Source organism: Lissotriton vulgaris, unplaced genomic scaffold, assembly GCF_964263255.1.
Source record: "Lissotriton vulgaris unplaced genomic scaffold, aLisVul1.2 SCAFFOLD_482, whole genome shotgun sequence".
Classification (NCBI taxonomy): Eukaryota; Metazoa; Chordata; class Amphibia; order Caudata; family Salamandridae; genus Lissotriton; species Lissotriton vulgaris.
The window spans coordinates 872,900-890,829 of NW_028251556.1; the positions used below are offsets into that span (position 1 = coordinate 872,900).

Sequence of the window (17,930 nt, forward strand, 5' to 3'; positions counted from 1 at the left end):
AAGGCCAATCTCAGTATAACCCAACTGGACAACTATCGTCCTATATCGCTCCTACCCTTCTGCGATAAGGTGGTGGAAAAGATAGTCAATGCCCAGCTGATCAAGCATTTAGAAGAGGGTCTTTATCTCCAACCCTCGCAGTCAGGATTCAGAGCGTATCATTCTACCGAATCAGCTCTTCTCTTCTCCACGGAGCTATTAAGAGGTAGAGTAGATGAGGGGATGACAGCTGCGCTCCTCCTATTAGATCTGAGCGTGGCATTTGACACCGTATCTCATCCCCTACTACTCTCGCATCTTAGCGAGGTTGGAATTAAGGGCCTGGCTCACGAATGGATGCGCGCGTTCCTGGCAAATAGGCAATTCCAAGTCCATTGCCCTCCTTTCAAATCGGAAGTACGAGCACTCAGGCACGGGGTGCCGCAGGGCTCAATCCTGAGCCCTACATTTTTCAATCTTTATATGGCACCCTTGGCCAAGATAGTCGAGGCGTATGGGGTCGAGATAGTGTCATACGCTGAGGACACTCAGTTGGTGGTGACACTCAGCTGGTGGTGACACTATCTCGACCACCCGAGGAAGCCTTGGCTAGTTTCTCGGCATGCCTCAGTGAGTTAGCTAGATGGATGAATGAATACCAACTGTCTGTGCCTCAACGCGAATAAAACGGAGCTTCTCGTGCTGGGGAAGACTCCGTCCATCTGGTCGTCTGCATGGTGTCCATCATAACTCAGCGCTATTCCAAAGCCCTTAGAGCAGGTGAAAAACTTAGGAGTCAGATTAGACTCTACTCTGTCCCTCGGACACCACACCAGAGGGATTGCAGGCAAATGTTACGGGATCCTTAAGACTCTAGGTAAGACCCTGGACTCCCTCCCTGCAACTAGTAGAAAGACTTTAATCCATGCTCTGGTATCACCCCATCTTGATTAAAGTAATTCACTGTATATGGGTCAGAGCTAAAAAGGTCTTCAGCGTCTGCAATGCGTGCAAAACGCAGCTGCTAGATTGGCACTCAACCTATCGAGAAAGTCCTCAGGGAAACGTGCCCTAGCCACCCTCCACTGGCTGCCCATACGAGAGCGCATTGTATTCAAAACTATGTGCCTGACTCACTGCATTGCCCAAGAAAAAGGACCAATATGCCTCCAAAAATTAATGACCAAGTATCAACCCAAACGGCATTTAAGATCTCAAGGCTGCATGCTTTTCTAAGTGCCCAGAATTTACCGGGCGCGGATGGGCGGACGGTCTTTCAAATACTTGGCCAGTAAACCATGGAACTCACTACCCATTGAACTCGGGATGGAGCCATCAGAGAACATTTACCGTCAAAAACTAAAAACCTATCTGTTCCCGAAGCTATAAGTCCCTTTCTTTGGTTCCCATCCGTCTAATCCTCTCTTCTCCCGGATAACAGCCCTGTCCTTTGTTCACTAAGCACGGGGACACACTGTTTTTCTAGTGTAACCAGGCGCTATATAAAATGCTTTTATTATTATTATGATGATGTCACGCAGTGTCACCTCCTGCTCCGCGCCTGCAGTCTCGCCCTGCAATGGTGTGATTCCCGCCTCTGGTGTTACCGTCTGTGTCTTGGTGTAGACAAACTTGTCTAGCTTTACCAGGTTAGAGCCCCAGGAGTTCCTGCCACTCATTGTAGTCGGCAACTTGCGTCCGCGCAGAGTCCTACGTTGTAGTCACTAGTTGCGCCTCCAGCAGCTGCCTTTTCCCGATCTAGCGGAGTTTGTAGTTCGGGTAGGGCTTTCAGTCACAAGGTCAGGCAAAATCACTCACCAGGACTCTGGGCGGTGGGACCAGACGCAACACAATTGTCCCACAGCGCCTGCCAGGCATATAGTATGATGCCGATCCTTGCGATATTTAGGCGGTACCTGCGAGCGTTCTTCTCCGGACAAATGAGCTCCTTATCTCCCTGGAGCAAGTATGGAAAACAGGGTCTCGCCGTCCATAAGTAAGTGTGTCACTGGGTCCCCTTGGCTAACGTTTCCTCAGGTCAAACAGTGTCCTCAACAGGTCGGAGCCAGGCCTCCATTCTCTCCCTGCCGCTCCTTTAAACCAGTGGTCGTCGCCAAACTGGAGGTCCCGGCTCACCACGTTTTTCCAAGTCTCACTGTTCCCTCCGCAGTATCAATTCCCAGGCGCTACCCAGGGCCAGACCAGTCAATCGTCTCTCCGTAGTTGTATCTTCAAATGTCTTAAGCACTCCCGGCTTTAAAATAATAGGCGGTGTGGCACCGATTCCCTCACCTCCGTGACTCCTCCGTCCCTCGTGGTCTCCTGATCCCCGCAGATGAGGCAGAGTGGCGCGGGACACGTAGGCAGCCGCAACATACACCGGTGGGCTCCAGTGTTCAGCCCTTCGCCAGTAGGAGGGCTCTGGGCTGTCTCGAAAATTGAGGCCCCGGCTTTCCTCGCCGCACCAAGCCCTAGAGTCACGAACTCTGCAGCCGACCCAGAAACCTCCTTCACGCCCCGGGACCAGCTCATTCGGACCTCCGGTGCTTCCGCCACTGCAGCTCCAGGTCAGGGACGAGCGGGGCCGCCGGATCTATGCGCGGATCGACTGGGTTGACACGGGGAGCACGGAGCCTACCTAAGCTTCGTCAGCTGCTAGCCACGCCCCCCTAAAACCATATTTTAAACTGAAAATATATTTTAACCAAAGAAGCTAAAGCGTGTGATGGACTTCAGAGGGTGTCAAGGAAATGTTGACAAAAAATGAAGTTTCACTGTTAATAAAAAGAATATATTTAAAAAAAATGAATGGTTCCTTTTTATCTTGTCACATTCTCCCAAGTAGCTGGCAATTTTCCTAAATGGCCTGATAGCACATTTGAAAGTTTCATCCAGGTCCTGCATTGTAACCAAGGGTGCTTGCATTAGCCAATATATTTTCTGATCCTTGCAAATCAAAAGGCAAACCTACAGGTACCAAAATGAATGTGCTGCTGGTTAAAATACCTGGAGAGACACAAGGTGTTGCACTGTGTAACGGGGACGGGTGGCCTCCGCACCCTGTACCCCCGTGCGAACCTGTAACATGTGACCCCTCCCTCTTGTTTCCACAGCCCTCTCCTTCCCCTACGTGGAACAGGTACGAGGAGCGGTACAGCTGTGACGAGGAGGACGCAGGTATCGGGCCCTTTAACTGGTTGGGCGGAAGAGTCGAAGAGAAGGAGTCCGGTACCGCCTTAAAGGACGTCAGCGAGAACGTACAGGTGTGTCTATACACTGGAGGAGAAGTCAGAGAGTGGAGAGGTGCGGCGTGGAGCAAAAGTGAAGGAGAGTTCAGAACGAGGAAAGAGACGGAGGAGGAGACGCGGGACACAGCGGTTGCGGAGGAGGAGACGCGGGGAACATCGGTAACAGAGGAGGAGTGGAGAGGACCGGGAGTCGAGGTGGAAGAGAGACGAGAGAGCGCGGAGGCAGAGACCCGAAGGAGCCCAGCAGTAACACAGATGCCAGGAGGCCAGCAGTACTACGGGTCGCCCAGACGCTCCCCAGGAGGGGAGTGGCTAAGCGAGGTGCGTGCACGTATAGCGGGCTGGGTTAGAAGTAAAGGGATGGGTAAAAACATCCCCTGAGCCCTTTGTAACACAAGGTCTCACATCACTCATTTTCCTTAGCATTATAGAGCACCTTCCCCGAAACTGTTAACACTGCAAGCATCTATCCTGATACTTCCCTCTCTTGTCTTTCCCCACCGGCGGAGACGGGGTCACAACGGAGCCGGACGAAAGAACCAAGAGGAGGAGTTCGACGAGAAAAAGAGAAGAAGGGGTGCTAGGAAAGAGTCGCCTGGAGAGAAGTCGATCCCCACGGAGAACAGTTCCCAAGAAAACCTGTACCGACTTACTTTTTCATCAAATAAAGCCTGGGAGTACTATAACTAAAACACGTCTCCTGCCTTTCCCTGCCCCGCAAGTTACACACATGACATGGGCCCACTGGACAGCACCGAACACATTTAACAATTCAACTATTGCAGATATATTCCGTTATCCCTCTTCAAAGCACACTCAAATATATTTGATTGTTAATATACTGTTGACAGATCTTTCACAATAAAAGGATCCACCAAGTTCATTTATCAGAAATGAGGGAGTGGAAAGTTGGGATTTATATTAATTCTTTGTTTTTACACCTACCCGTGCCGGGACATGAATGATTAAAGAGTTTATTGATTACCTATTACAGCTGCAATCACACCTACTGTTTTCTTTTACTAGAATCACAGCAGCGATGTTCACCAAGACGTTTGCCCATTTTCTTTGAAGTTAGAATATGTGCGTTGGGACGGAAAAGTCCCCTGCATGGTAAGAGACTAGTACCCCTATCCTGAGTACCCAACTGTACCTTTGTCTTGATCCCAAATACTGATTTCTTTGTCATACGAGAACACGGATCATGCATGTGCGTCTTGACATAGCCCGTCTCACAGACTGCAGTCTTGTTGGACTGGGAGGGACGCCTAAAGCGTTGCCCTCAGAGGTGGAAGGCTACCACCTTCCCCAGGAGTTAAGCAGCAGAAGTGCATTGGGGCAGCATTCCGTGTGGTGAGAAGAGAAAAGGACTTTTTTAGCCTGTCACTGGAATGAGGCCTACAGGCTCGCTCACCTTTTTAAAAGTTCTGCTGCTGTGTGTTTAACTCCCTCCTGGCCTACATCAGATACACGTGTAAGCACGTGTGTGATGGAACCGTGCTGAGTGTATGTGTGCTCGTAAGAACTACACTACACAAGTGTGAGGAAGTGTTATACAGTAAGCACATGGTAAATGTGTGTATGCAGGCAGTGTGTGTTTTTAAAATAACACACTTATACAATACAGAAAGACTGCAGTACTGAACAGTGTGCACAGATAGAAAGCATTTGCTGCATGTAGTTTTGATTGTTTTGGCATAAAACAAGAGGATGAAAGTGTTGTGCAGTAAGTGTGCTGTGGGTGTACAGCAAGTGTGAGTGTGCCTGCACTAGTACATTACATGGAGGACCTCGAGTTCCATTTTGGAAAGCCAAGCCTGCCTGGTGAAGACATGAGGAGCAATTTAATCCCCGCCACACAGATTTGTGTATTGCTGCATTCCTGTAAGCTGGGAGGGACAAGCACTGGAGGAAGGGAGAACCACACTCTCTGTTCATTCAAAGAGCGCTTTGATTAAATGATAGATCACAAGGAAGGGGGTTGGACACATCTCAGGATGAGAGAGATGGGGCTGATAAGGGAATCATAAAGAGTAGGGCTGGGAGCCCAGGATTAACCTTTTGACGAACATATCACTGTAGTCAACATCCAGGTGTGAACTCCCATAAATCTGGTCGTTGTCGGAGTCCTGCCTGCTGTGAAAGACAATCATAAATACCAAAGAGGGAGTGGCGAGAGGGTGACCTCCCCTAACAATTATAAACAAACAAATTGAATCCACCCACAAGAGATTGGCGACGGATAAATACCCCTCACACACCAAAAGGGCCCTTGGTGTCATGCTTCATCATAGGGGTCTTCGTGCACCTCTACGAAATGCGGCGTGCTACTAACCAGCGGATACGCGGGAGCACTAATGTTACCACTATGTGTAGTGTGAGGGGGGTGAGTAGTAGGGTCAGGAGTGAATAATAAGTGAGTGTTAAAAAAATACCTAGCATCTGAGGAGTAGAAATAATTTTAATAGGCCTCGGTGCCAGTATTGTTAAAAAAGGTGAGGTGGAGGTGTGTTATATTAATGTACAAAACTTCCTTTGTGTGTCAACATGTTTCAAAGCGTGTTACTTCTTCTTCAGGACGGGTACACAGATCCCTAACCTGCTCACATGGAACATGTGATAACGTCTGTACACAAGAAATGCTATGTGTAGATTTCATGAATAAACGTTGCAAAATATGACATGATGGTCACAATTGTTTTGCGAAAAGGTAATTCCTTAGTATTAATCTGAAAAGGAAACACAAATGTACAGAAAAAAATGTCAGGTAAGAACAATTACTCCAGACGTGGCATTTGTGACCTGAAAAAGTGATATATACAATATCTACTAATAATCTTTAGAATATACGTACATGTGCAGTGTCCTGTAAAAAAAGGGGTAAGGGGGAAACAGATACAAGAGACAAACATTTATCATAAAACACACACTCGACAGGGATCAAGTCCCGAAGATGTCCTAGTTATGACTGCGCTACATGGCCTTTTCATGACAGAGTACCTGGGGGCAAATGCGGCACCTCAGGGCCTGATTACCGTAATGAACCTTTCATTTTTCAAAACGATAAGACATTCAAGAAAGACTGCTTGCTTATATTGTGGCACTGTACCAGAGACTGGTTAGTTCTAATTATAAAGACAGCCACTCAAACACCACAAAAACTGAAAATAGACAAAAAACTGGAGGTACAACTCAAGACCTATCAATCTCATGTAGTGTTGAAAAAACGCCTGGAGGAACTGAATCAACAAATGACGGAGTTTGAGGTCACTCTCAAGCAAAGTAAGTTTAACAAACTAAAGAAGGATAAGGAACACTTCAGCCATGAGAGAGCCTACCCGTACACAAGGGATGACTATGTACCAAAGGACTTCAACAGTGACCTGTAAAGTGATAACTCTGACACGAGTTCCAACGTTTCCAATTCAAGCAAGAAAAATTCATACAGGAACCAGAGAGGAGGGCAACAATACCAAAGACTGTATAATCCTAGATCGAGAGGATGGGGCAACTACGAGGGCCCCCCTGTTTACCACCACCAATGGGGGGGTTCATACCAAGAATGGGCACGCGATTACGATTATAACTACTACGGACCACCGCCTTTTTTAGGATCACACCCGGGACACCAACAAAGCAGGAACAGGACAGGCAACAATGTGCACTGGACAATGGAATAGGTAGAGGACCCATGTGTCTCAACGAGGAGCAGGACGAGCTCACTCAACAACCAGGCGTCCACCAGCAAGAGGGGCACTAGTGGTGAATATAACAGAATATGAACTCACGGAGATTCAGAAAAGAGTCCTAGAAAAAGGTTTGGGTTTTGTACCTACAAACAGGATGGACAAATTTAAGATCCAGCGGAAATGCAAGAATTCATAAGGAAATTGAAGCTACGGGCTTTCTTCAAGGAGAAGGATACCACCACAACTGAACCATCTGACACGGGGTTACGGTTAAAATAAACCTTCATCCCACCGGACTCTACACTACCCGAACTACTGACGTTTGAGAAGGCAGTGATGGAAGACCTAGGACAGATGACCGCAGACTGCCAGACTTTTTCAGAACACTACCAGAATGGAGAAAGAAGCCATACAACAATTAGCAACCAACAAAGAGATCACCATCAAAACAGCTGACAAAGGTGGGCGATAGTAATTCAGACAACAACGGCCTATGACGATGAATGCAGGAGATTAATGGGTGACAGAACAAATTATGAGATCTTACAGGAAGACCCCACAGAATCCTTACGGATCCAAATCACGGGGATGGTGGAAGAAGCTCTGGCGCACAACTGGGTGTCTAAGAAGAATGCAGAGTTTTTGATCCAAAAATCACCTAGGACCCCGTATTTCTACACCATCCCCAAGATACACAAGAACCTGGTACAACCACCAGGCCGCTCGATAGTCTCGGGCATAGGCTCTATATTAGAGCCTCTGTCTAAATTTGCTGACTGTTTCCTCCGCCCACTAATCCAACAAACTAACACCTACCTTAAAGACACAAAAGCAGTACTCCATCTGCTACAAGATTTGACTTTTGACACTGAAAGACAACTACTACTGGGGCTCGACGTGGAGAGCTTGTACATAAGTTTGTCCCACGATGAGACACTCAACATCATTGAGGAGATTATTTTCATTGAGGAGATTCTTTTCTCTTCCATGTGGGATTACCAAACACCACGGAATCTAGTATCTAGTAATGGAGTGCTTTTGCTGTCTAAATCGACAACTTATGTTATCACTCTGGGGGGAATGTGGACAGCAGACTGACATGCGCTTCTCCTGCCGGAGATTTTACCTCGTGGGCACGTACGGCGCCGTGCCCTTCTCGTGCCTCACATTCCCATGCTCCAAGACACTCACACAGCCACACTCACGCATGCGCACATACAAAGCCACACGCATACACAGGCACACACACACTGCATACACACACGCACCCCCCCTTAAACAGACCCCCGCGCACACAGACAGACACGCACAGAAACACTCGAACAGACACGCGCGTACACCCCTCCCCCTCTCCCTCCACTCACGGGCTCTCGCGCACACAGACACACACACATATCCCCCCTCCACTCACCGTGATCTTTTGTCACGTCGCCTCGCTGTGCTCTCCAGGCTCCGCACTCCTCTGGTGTTTTCTTCGGTGCATCACCATATGCGGGGCTTCCCTCACGATACTACGGCGCTGACGTAGGTACGCCCAGGGCGCGTGCACGGGCGCGGCCTAGGTGTTTCCTGGGGCTGACGTTGAGGTGGAAGCAGACTTGGGAGTTTGAGCTCCTAAAGAGAGCGAACACCGGCGAATTCAAAGTTGGGTCGGTGTGACGGGCAGAAAGCCCGGGCTTCATCGGGTCATAGTGGCCTCAGGCTGGAGAGGGTTTTTGCTTTTGCAGGCTTTGCGATTGTTTTAATACTACCGGTTGTTTACTTAGCGAGTCCCAAGTGAAACAGAGAACACTGAGGTACAGCCAAAGGTAACTAGTTGTGCCCAGGATCACTCATTTTGACTAAGTGGGGAAGCTGGGATTGCAAAAGAAAAGCCACGCCTCTCCCTGTCCAATGCCAACCCCAGGTGGACAGGGCATACCTCAGGATTAAAAGAACATTTATTTGGAGTTGGCGTACTTAGCCGTGTTAGTTCAGTTTAGTGCGTCATGTAATTGAGAAAAACAGTAAAAATGACCGAGTCAAAGCTGCTTGGTAAGTCCTCCTCAGCGGGAAGATTGCTTCATATGCCCAGAATCAATCCTGCTTTCCAGGGGCACCTCGTATACCAGTTCCGCCCTCTCTGCTCTGCCCTTTCGGTCCGGCTGTGGCTGCCCTTCATGCCACCTCTACTGCCTGGAAATACACAAGCCGGTGTCTGCGTCATGGCACTATATTTCGGAGTAAATACCTATTTTCCAGTGTTTTTTTTTTAAACAGGAAATAATCCTTTTGAGCCTTTAAGGGGGGAGGACGCGCGACTGTCCCTGCGGAAGTACCGTCAGCGGCAGCTCGAGGTTCGCGCTCTCATTTGTTGGAGTTCTTGGCACCATACAGAGACCCGTCTGACAGTTGCAAGTGGGTTGTGCGCCAGGAGCTTAGAGCCATAATGACAAGAGACTTTCATCAAGGGCAGATTAGTATAACACTTTGCCAAAACAAAACACAAACATTCCAAATGATTGTGTTTTTTTGCACTGGGGGTGTCTTTGCAGTGTTTCATTGCTAGTTTTGTATCTCCTATGTGCATTACACTGCAAGAGCCCTGCATTTCTCTCTCCTGGATACATGGCTGCGTGTTAGCACCCTTCCCTCCTTACTTGTGTTTTGCATGTGTGCATCTCCGCATGTCAGCAGTATATTCTGCTATCTTTTGTGCTTGGTTACGATGAGCACCGTGTATTCCTTTCTGACTCATATGGGCACATACTGCGTGCAAGCACCTCACTGTAGCTGTCCTTATTTTGCGGTGTGCATATCAGCAACGTGAGCACCCTCTGCTACCTGTGTCTGTTCTCTTTTCTGTGTGATCTCTCATATGACCTTCTTGTGCATATGTAGCTGCTTATTATTGTCATTTCCTCTGTGTACATTATCTTACGCCACTGGCTGTATGTATGATCCTGCCATGCCTCTGATGATTTCTTGCGTAGTTGCCTGGTAGCACTCTGTCCTTCCCCTATCTCAATACTTCACCTGGCATGCTTGAGAAACAAGCATTTGCAATGCAATCGGTCTCGCATTTACGCGAGTTTGAACTATTGACATTGCAAATGATAATGCCTTTTATTTTTGTTTTCGTTTTTTTAAACATAAATAAAAGTCAGTCATTTACAATGCGAACAGCTTAAACTCGCGTAAATGCGAGACCTATTGCATTGCAAATGCTTGTTTTATATGAGGACACACTCTACCTGCAGAAATATGGGACCAGCATGGGGAGCACCTTCGCTCCCAGTCTGACTGGTCTCTATGTTCACCATTAGGAGACTTGCAGGATCCTTCATCAGGATAACCCTTTCAGGTATACCATCAAGACCTGGAAGAGGTATATCGACAATGTGCTGGTCATCAGGGAAGGAGACATTCCATCAACCGAGCAGTTTATGGGATGGCTCAACCAGCAAAATTATTTTCTGAAATTCACCAGCACTACGTCACGTGACCAACTAGTATTTCTTGACCTGAACATATACCCAGACGGGGGCTCATTGAAAACCACCACACACTTCAAACCCACTGCTAAGAACTGTCTGCTACTATACAACAGTTTTCACCCGCGTCACCTACGCACAGGCAGTTTCTCCATCTCCGGAGACACTGTACCAACCTAACAGACTACAAAAAACAAGCCTCCAACTTGAAGACCAAGCTCTCCCACCAGAACGATCCAGGTCCGAATTATCGACAAAGCAATGAAGAGGGCGCGGAACAATAACACGGAGGCTTTATTGGAAGATAAAGTTCCTAAGGATCAAGAGGCTAGACCAATCTACGTGACAACCTACAACACTCATTCCAACAAAATATAAAAAATTGTGAACAAACATTGAAAGATCCTTAACTGTGGAAAACGGAATCTTGAGAAATCGCTGTTCGCACACAAAAGGGGCAGAAACCTGAAGGACATGCTCGTTCACGGACAACCACGCCCAGGTTCAGTCACAACTACCAATAACCCGACTCTACAACCAGTCCAAGGCCACCACCCATGTGGCAACTGCAGTACTTGCCATCTTACTTAAAAAAAGCAGATGGGTTAAGTTTAGGAATGGCAGTGAATGGGAGCAAAGGAAATTTACGACTTGTAACAGCCGGAACGTCATTTACATGATCACATGCCCTTGCGGTTTAGAGTTAAAATAGGCATTGGGCAACATAAGAGCAATGTCCGATGCAAGAAAAGCACCACGAAAATGGCGACACACTACCTATCTGAAACGCACACAGTAAACGACCTACACTGGACAATCATAGAACAACTACCATCTGAGAGTGGTCTCCTGGAAAAAGAACAGTATGGGTGTTCCGTCCGGGCACCCACATAACAGGACTAAATGACAATATATCTTGGAGCCATTTCGCTTGACTAGAATAAACTTTGGGTGCCACCATGGTAACTCATCGACAAAACAGCAGCATAATCAGCTTAGACATCTCCTTAGTATTTGGCTTTTTCTGACCTATCAGCTTCATACCATCACAGAGAGTACAGCAATAGCTTGGCCAATATCTGCTTGTTTTTATCCTTAAATTAATTTAATTTATTTTAATTTTTTTTTCATAATTTCATCTCTCTTCGTTTTTCCTTTTTTCTTTTGACAGAATCAGTTTTTCTGTCATTCTTGGTTGTTTGGAGCCGGTTTAAGTTTTTTTAATACACCCTTGTTCTTTATTGAACTAGATCTGCCCCTTCACTTTTGCCTGTGTTTATCAACACACAGCCCTTTGTGATGCGCCTGGGTGACGATCACACCAGTTTCGCGCACCCCCTTGGGTATCTGTCATCACGGCATCTTTCTTCAAATATCATACGTGCGCCTCTGGATGATCCAATCAGAATTGCGCTTTCCCATACAGTCAGTTAGCAAGCGTTCTAGTGTCAACGCCTCGCGTCACTTTCCTTTCCGGGTTAAGCGACCCAGAGCCACACCAGGGACTTGTTTGTCTCTTTAAATAGAAACCACTAATAGAAGCGCTCCCGATACCCATGTACACCACACGAGTGGCGGGAAAAATCTAGGCAATTAAGCATAGTATAAATAAGAGTACCTCCCGGCTTCACACTATCCACGGAGCCGTGAGGGGGACGATCATGCGAGGTAGTATCCTGACTTATGTAAATACAGCATAGCCTCTTCTGAGAGGCCACTCCTACTCTCACCGAGTGAGACCCCCGACGCATACCTAATGCAGCAATTTTCCTTACAGAGTGCAAATAACACAGGGTCCCCACTGATCTAAGAGGCTCATGACGCCATTGGCTGCAGTACAGCAAGTATACAATCAGTTTCCTTTGTTGACAATGTTTTTTCCCATATTAATGAGCCCTGCAGTCACAACTAGGACATCTTTGGGACTTGATCCCTGTAGAGTGTGTGTTTTATGTTTTAGGGCAACATGTTTCGCGCCTCTGTCGCCGTTAAAGGTCGTTGGGGCTTCTTCAGGACCAGGATATGAAGATAAAGAGAAGTACACGTGAATGTGGTTAAAAAATTAATAAATACCCTTAATGCAGGTCAGGGCGGATCTTTGTGCTGCTCCTGATCAAAATCTCCCGACTAACCGAGAGTCCCTCCAAGGGCTGTGAGCGTTGGACGTCTGCACCTAGTTGGACTAAGTCGTGAATGGTGCCTGTGCCTTTGCACCTACCGCGTCCCTCCGCGTACAGCAGCTTTTTTTAAACCACATTCATGTGCACTTCTTTTTATCTTCACATCCTGGTCCTGAAGAAGCGCCAACGACCTTTAACGGCGGCAGAGGCGCGAAACATGTTGACAGTTTTATGACATCAAGGCATAATATGCCCTTTTGGGATTATACTCCTATTAGGAGTTTTTTATTCTGTCAAGGGCGCTATTACCCACATTTCCTTTTGAAAGGCAACCCTTTGACAGTTTTAAACCACTATGCACGCTTTTTCATTACCCTTACATAGGACCCACACACCCTAATGCACCATCCGGCATGCCTCAAAAGACCTCCGATGAAGTGACCCTTTGGGGGACCCGTTGAGTATTGCAGCGCCGGTCCCAACGAGGAGCAAATGCCAGTGATGAAGCATGACACCCTCCGGGGTGTGTGAGGCCAACAAGAGGCAAGACATGTTCTTCCCCTTGATTGATGGGCCCACCCTACCTAGAACCTCTGTTTTTCTTCTCTTTCTCTCTCTTCTCTTTCTTTTTCTTTTTCTTCATTGGGTGGCTTTTTGCATCTAGCCTTTGGAACAGTGTCCTATTTTTGCTTGGATGTAATAAGGGGGACATCACCCAGGAAAACCAAGAACCCCTGCCCTTGAACCTGGAGGACCAGAGCTTGCCAATACCAGTGTGCCCTGTGAGAAAGAGAAGAGTGTTGCAAGGAGCAAGGTCCAGGAAGAAGCCCTATCGTGGAGACTCCCTGCGCAAGGTGTGAAGAATCCACTTTTGCACCAATCAGGCAATAGCCTGTGTGCTGGATTGTTTCGGCGACCCCATGTGCAAGAAGATGCCGTTGGGGACTAAGCCGAGGAGCGAGGGTTGTGTGGAAGACAACGGCCTGCATGACCCCATGGTGTGGCCCTGTGTGCCAGAGGGGTGTGCACCATGAACATCAAATCTAGATCAGTGTGAACGGACTTGTGTGTGCTGTGGCGGTGACCCTGTATGCTAGGAGAGTCTGCCTTAGATGATGATGCCAAGTGTTCGGGCCCTTGTTTAGGACCAAGAAACTGCTCCTGTCACCAAGGGAGTCGGGTCCACATACTGCGGATTGCACCGAAGGAAGCCGGAGGACCAAAGAACATTGCGGGAGCCCTGTCAGGGCAAGGAGATCAACATTCCCCCAGAAAAGGGAAGTGTGACTTACCTTGCAATAATCGGAGCAGGAACAACCCCGATCGCTAGAACCAGCTGGTAGCGTGGATCAGAGGAGAGAGACAGGGCCTGCTGGATGCTGCCTCTTGTGACCGCGTGCAGCCCGACTTAGTCGATCCTGAGCAGGACTTTTCTGCACCGCTGAAGGGTTCCATAGTCCTGGAGCAGGTAAGCCATGAACTGGGCCTTTGGGGCCCCGGAGGACATATTGCCATTGGTACTGCGACCCTCTAGACTCTTGTGACAGAACTTCTGAAAGGAGTTAGAGGGGAAAACTTGAGTACGCCTTATAGTTGGCATTCCCTGAATGTGGTCATCAGTGAATGGAGAATAACATCAAAGCCCCCACTGCACTGAAGTTAGTCAGACAGACAGTAGCCGTACAACTACCAGATTAGAATAGGATTGTATTATTGCTTTTGAATGTCGTTTATCGTTGCATGTGTAGAATTTGAATTAAAATATGTATTTTTATATAGAAACAAGTATTTAATTGGACATTGATTTTTTGTTTGCACTGCTTGCACGTTGAGTTAGGAGTCGTGTTCTCTGATGTGTATCTACGCTACCCCTCGAAGGAGCCTTGACTGCTCATCTGTCACCACAGAACTGACGGTCAGGTGCAGAAGGTATACTTGGCCCAGGTGAGCAGGATCCATACTAGTTTTTGATCAACACACACCAAAGCACGCCAAATGGTTGTAACTATTATCCAAAATTTCCACAATGTGAGGTTCAACCCGTCCTAAATGAATGTCCTTTTGTAGAAATCCACAAAGTATCTGAAATCAGGTCATTTTACTTGTTTTATTTCATTTCCTTATACATGGAAAACAGCAGCAGTAATAGGGCATACCCACAATCTTTGGAAATAGTATAGGATCAATACTAGGCGGGCCCCGGGACCTCAGGAGTAAAAGGCCTCAGCCACCACGGGTTTGCCCAGTAACTCCTGCTTGCCCGTGACTCACTGAAAGGGGCTCCGATAATGTACTTCTCTTAGCCAACGCCTGGAGCCCCCACTTAAGTATCTTCAGGTCCTACAGGCACAGGGGGCACCTCACAGTTTAAAGACCACTGGTGCAGGGCAAGTCCACGAGGAAGGTGTTGCAGTACACAGTGCAGTGCCTTTCAGTTGCTTTATACTTTTTTTGAAGGAGATTTCCGAATACAATTTTTAAAAACAAATGTATATTACTTTGTGTTTCTCATTTGAACACATGGGGACAAGAACATTCTGATTTTTTTCATTTCCCTGAACCACCCCTCCAGCACAAATTATACATAGAGGCCTAGTTCCCTGGGTCAAGGACTAGTGACATGTCACACATGGACCTGGAAAACTTGGCAGCTGTGCACATACCTTTTCTTTACTTCTCTGCAGCCTCTTGAATTGGAAACCCGGCCCCACCCCACTCCTTGTTCTAAAGCGCACATGCGGATTGGTGGTTACTTTTTTTTCTGCCTACAATGTGAGAGGCTTTTGTAAAATCAACTATCTGTCAATCTTGTGGGGGTACAAGGGGGTGTGAAAGGAAAGGCTGTAGAAAAGTCAATTGTTTTTCCTAACACAAAAGACAATATAAACATGTAAATTACCTGTACAACTATTCCGAAGTATATCAGCAGTTCGGAAAGTACAAATCAAGCAAATTTTTTACATTCTGAAGAATGATGGAAACATAGATTTTAATAATATCAAACCAAGACACTTTACTGGGTGATGAGGAAATAATTAAAAAAATCACAAACTCGATTTCCAGACATTTTCATTAGCGCGTTATATAGTTTTATCAGTAAAACTGCATGTGTGTGCAAATGTACTGTCCATTTCAATAGAAGGTGAGCTGTCTAGTAACAACAGCGCGCTACCTAACCATGCTTCAGTAATATATTTGTGGCAATGTGCACCGGCAGCTCCCTCACCAGGCCCCTGTTGAATGGGCGTGGTTCATTTGCTACACTTGTTTGACACGTGGATTTTTCAACACCCCCCTCCCCCCATGACTTTAGTGATGTAACATTAAAAGGAGCACCCCACCCTAAAAACTGTTCCAGCAACACTGAAGGGGAGTCTCGGAGGCGGGTCTACACCTTCCCCCAAACCTATTTCAAATTTGCATACGCGTGGGCTCCTGGGCTGCCTCTGGAAGGGGACCACCATGTAGCCTAGTTCCACCCCGAACCCAACTCTGTAGCACACATACCGTGTACTCCTGGGCAGCATCACGAATGGGGCGCACCGTGTAAAGATTGTGATCATGTGAAACGCTGCAGACCACACAGATGGGCTCCCGGTCGTCTCCACAGAAGAGTTTCAGTTTCTCTTCGTGTTCTCGGCACAGATTCGCCTCCTGGGGGGTCGCACTCGGTATCTGAAGCTGTTTGGAGATTTCCACCATGTTCACCAGGTGCCTTTTGGGCCGGAGGGTTTTACTTTGAGATATTTCCCTGCATTGAGGGCAGGGGAAGTCGTTCTGTAGCCCCTTCTTGCACCGAGTGATGCAGGACAGACAGAAGGTGTGTCCACACTCCAAAGACACGGGGTCTGGGAAATATTCCAGACAGATGGAGCAGGTGGCCTCCTCCTTCAGGCTCCGGAGCTGGTTTTCTGCAGCCATGTTTCCTTCTTTACCGGCCCGAGAGGAAGTGGTGAAATTAAGTTTCGTTTCTCCCAGTGTGTGAAGTGGGAGTGTCTGTCCCTCCTTCCGTACACGCCCTCCCACCTTCACTAGTTGCTGCGCCTGCACAGAACTGCCCTGAGAGGCTGAGAGTGTCTGCAGTAGGGAGGGATGGTCTGGCGCGGACTTTACCCGAAGGTGTCGGAGCACTGTACAAAAGAACCAGTTACCTTACATGACAGAACTGTTGCAGGAATGGAACAAACAACAAGCATTTGCAATGCAATAGGTCTCGCATTAGGAAAGTGTAAGCTATTGGTATTTTAAATGACAATTTTTTAAAATATGTGTTGGCTTTGAAAATATATAAATTAATAGCATTGTTATTCACAAAGCCAATAGTTTACACCAGTGGTTCCCAAACTTTTTTGACCCGTGGCAATGCTTGTTGGTAGCAAGCAAGGACAGTGCTGTTGTAGTGCTGAGTGAAGCTGTTGTGGTGCTGAGTGATGATGTAGTTGGGCTGAGTGATGTGGTGGTGTATTAAAGTGATGTGGTGGTGTCCCTGAGTGATGTGGTGGTGTTTCTGAGTGATGTTGTGGTGTCTGTGAGTGATGTGGTGGTGTCCCTGAGTGATGTGGTGGTGCTCCTGAGTGATGTGGTGGTGTCCCAGAGTGATGTGGTGGTGTCCCCGAGTGATGTGACGGTGCCCCTGAGTGATGCCCCTGAGTGATGTGGTGGTGCCCCTGAGTGATGTGGTTGTGTCCCTGATAGATGTGGTGGTGTCCTATAGTGATGTGGTGGTGTCTTAGAGTGATATGGTGGTGTCCCTGAGTGATGTGGTGGGGTTGTGAGGCGTGCAGCAGTGTGAGGCGTGCAGCAGTGTGTGGCATGGAGCAGTGTGTGGCGTGCAGCACTGTAAGTAATGCAGCAGTGTGAGGCGTGCAGCAGTGTGTGGCGTGCAGCATGCAGCAGTGTAAGTAATGCAGCAGTGTGCAGCATGCAGCAGTGTGATGCGTGCAGCAGTGTGATGCGTGCAGCATTGTGAGGCTTGCAGCATTGTGAGGCGTGCAGCAGTGTGAGGTGTGCAGCAGTGTGAGGTGTGCAGCAGTGTGAGGCATGCAGCAGTGTGCGGCGTGCAGCAGTGTGTGGCATGCAGCAGTGTGAGTAATGCAGCAGTGTGCGGCGTGCAGCAGTGTGTGGCATGCAGCAGTGTGAGGCGTGCAGCAGTGTGCCATGCAGCAGTATGCAGTAGTGCAGCAGTGTGCAGCATGCAGCAGTGTCCAGCATGTAGCAGTGTGAATAATGCAGCAGTGTGAGGCGTGCAGCAGTGTGCGGCGTGCAGCAGTGTGCAGCATGCAGCAGTGTGAGTAATGCAGCAGTGTGCAGCGAGCAGCAGTGTGAGGCATGCAGCAGTGTGAGACGTGCAGCAGTGTGAGGCGTTTAGCAGTGTGTGGCATGCAGCAGTGTGTGGCGTGCAGCAGTGCAGCACTGTGTGGC

The 17,930-nt window shown here is 47.9% G+C and overlaps 1 protein-coding gene across 3 annotated transcripts in view; it reads right to left on the minus strand.

Annotated features, from left to right (window-relative positions):
• Window positions 1–16,451, minus strand: part of LOC147662848 (E3 ubiquitin-protein ligase TRIM39-like) — a 280,135-nt gene extending 263,684 nt beyond the window's left edge. For all 3 annotated transcript variants that reach the window (XM_086950855.1, XM_086950856.1, XM_086950854.1), the window contains exon 1: window positions 16,017–16,451. In XM_086950855.1, coding sequence (XP_086806981.1) covers window positions 16,017–16,430 — 414 coding nt within the window. In that variant the 5' untranslated portion in view covers window positions 16,431–16,451. The remainder of the gene's footprint in view (window positions 1–16,016) is intronic.
• Window positions 16,452–17,930: the final 1,479 nt, after the last annotated feature.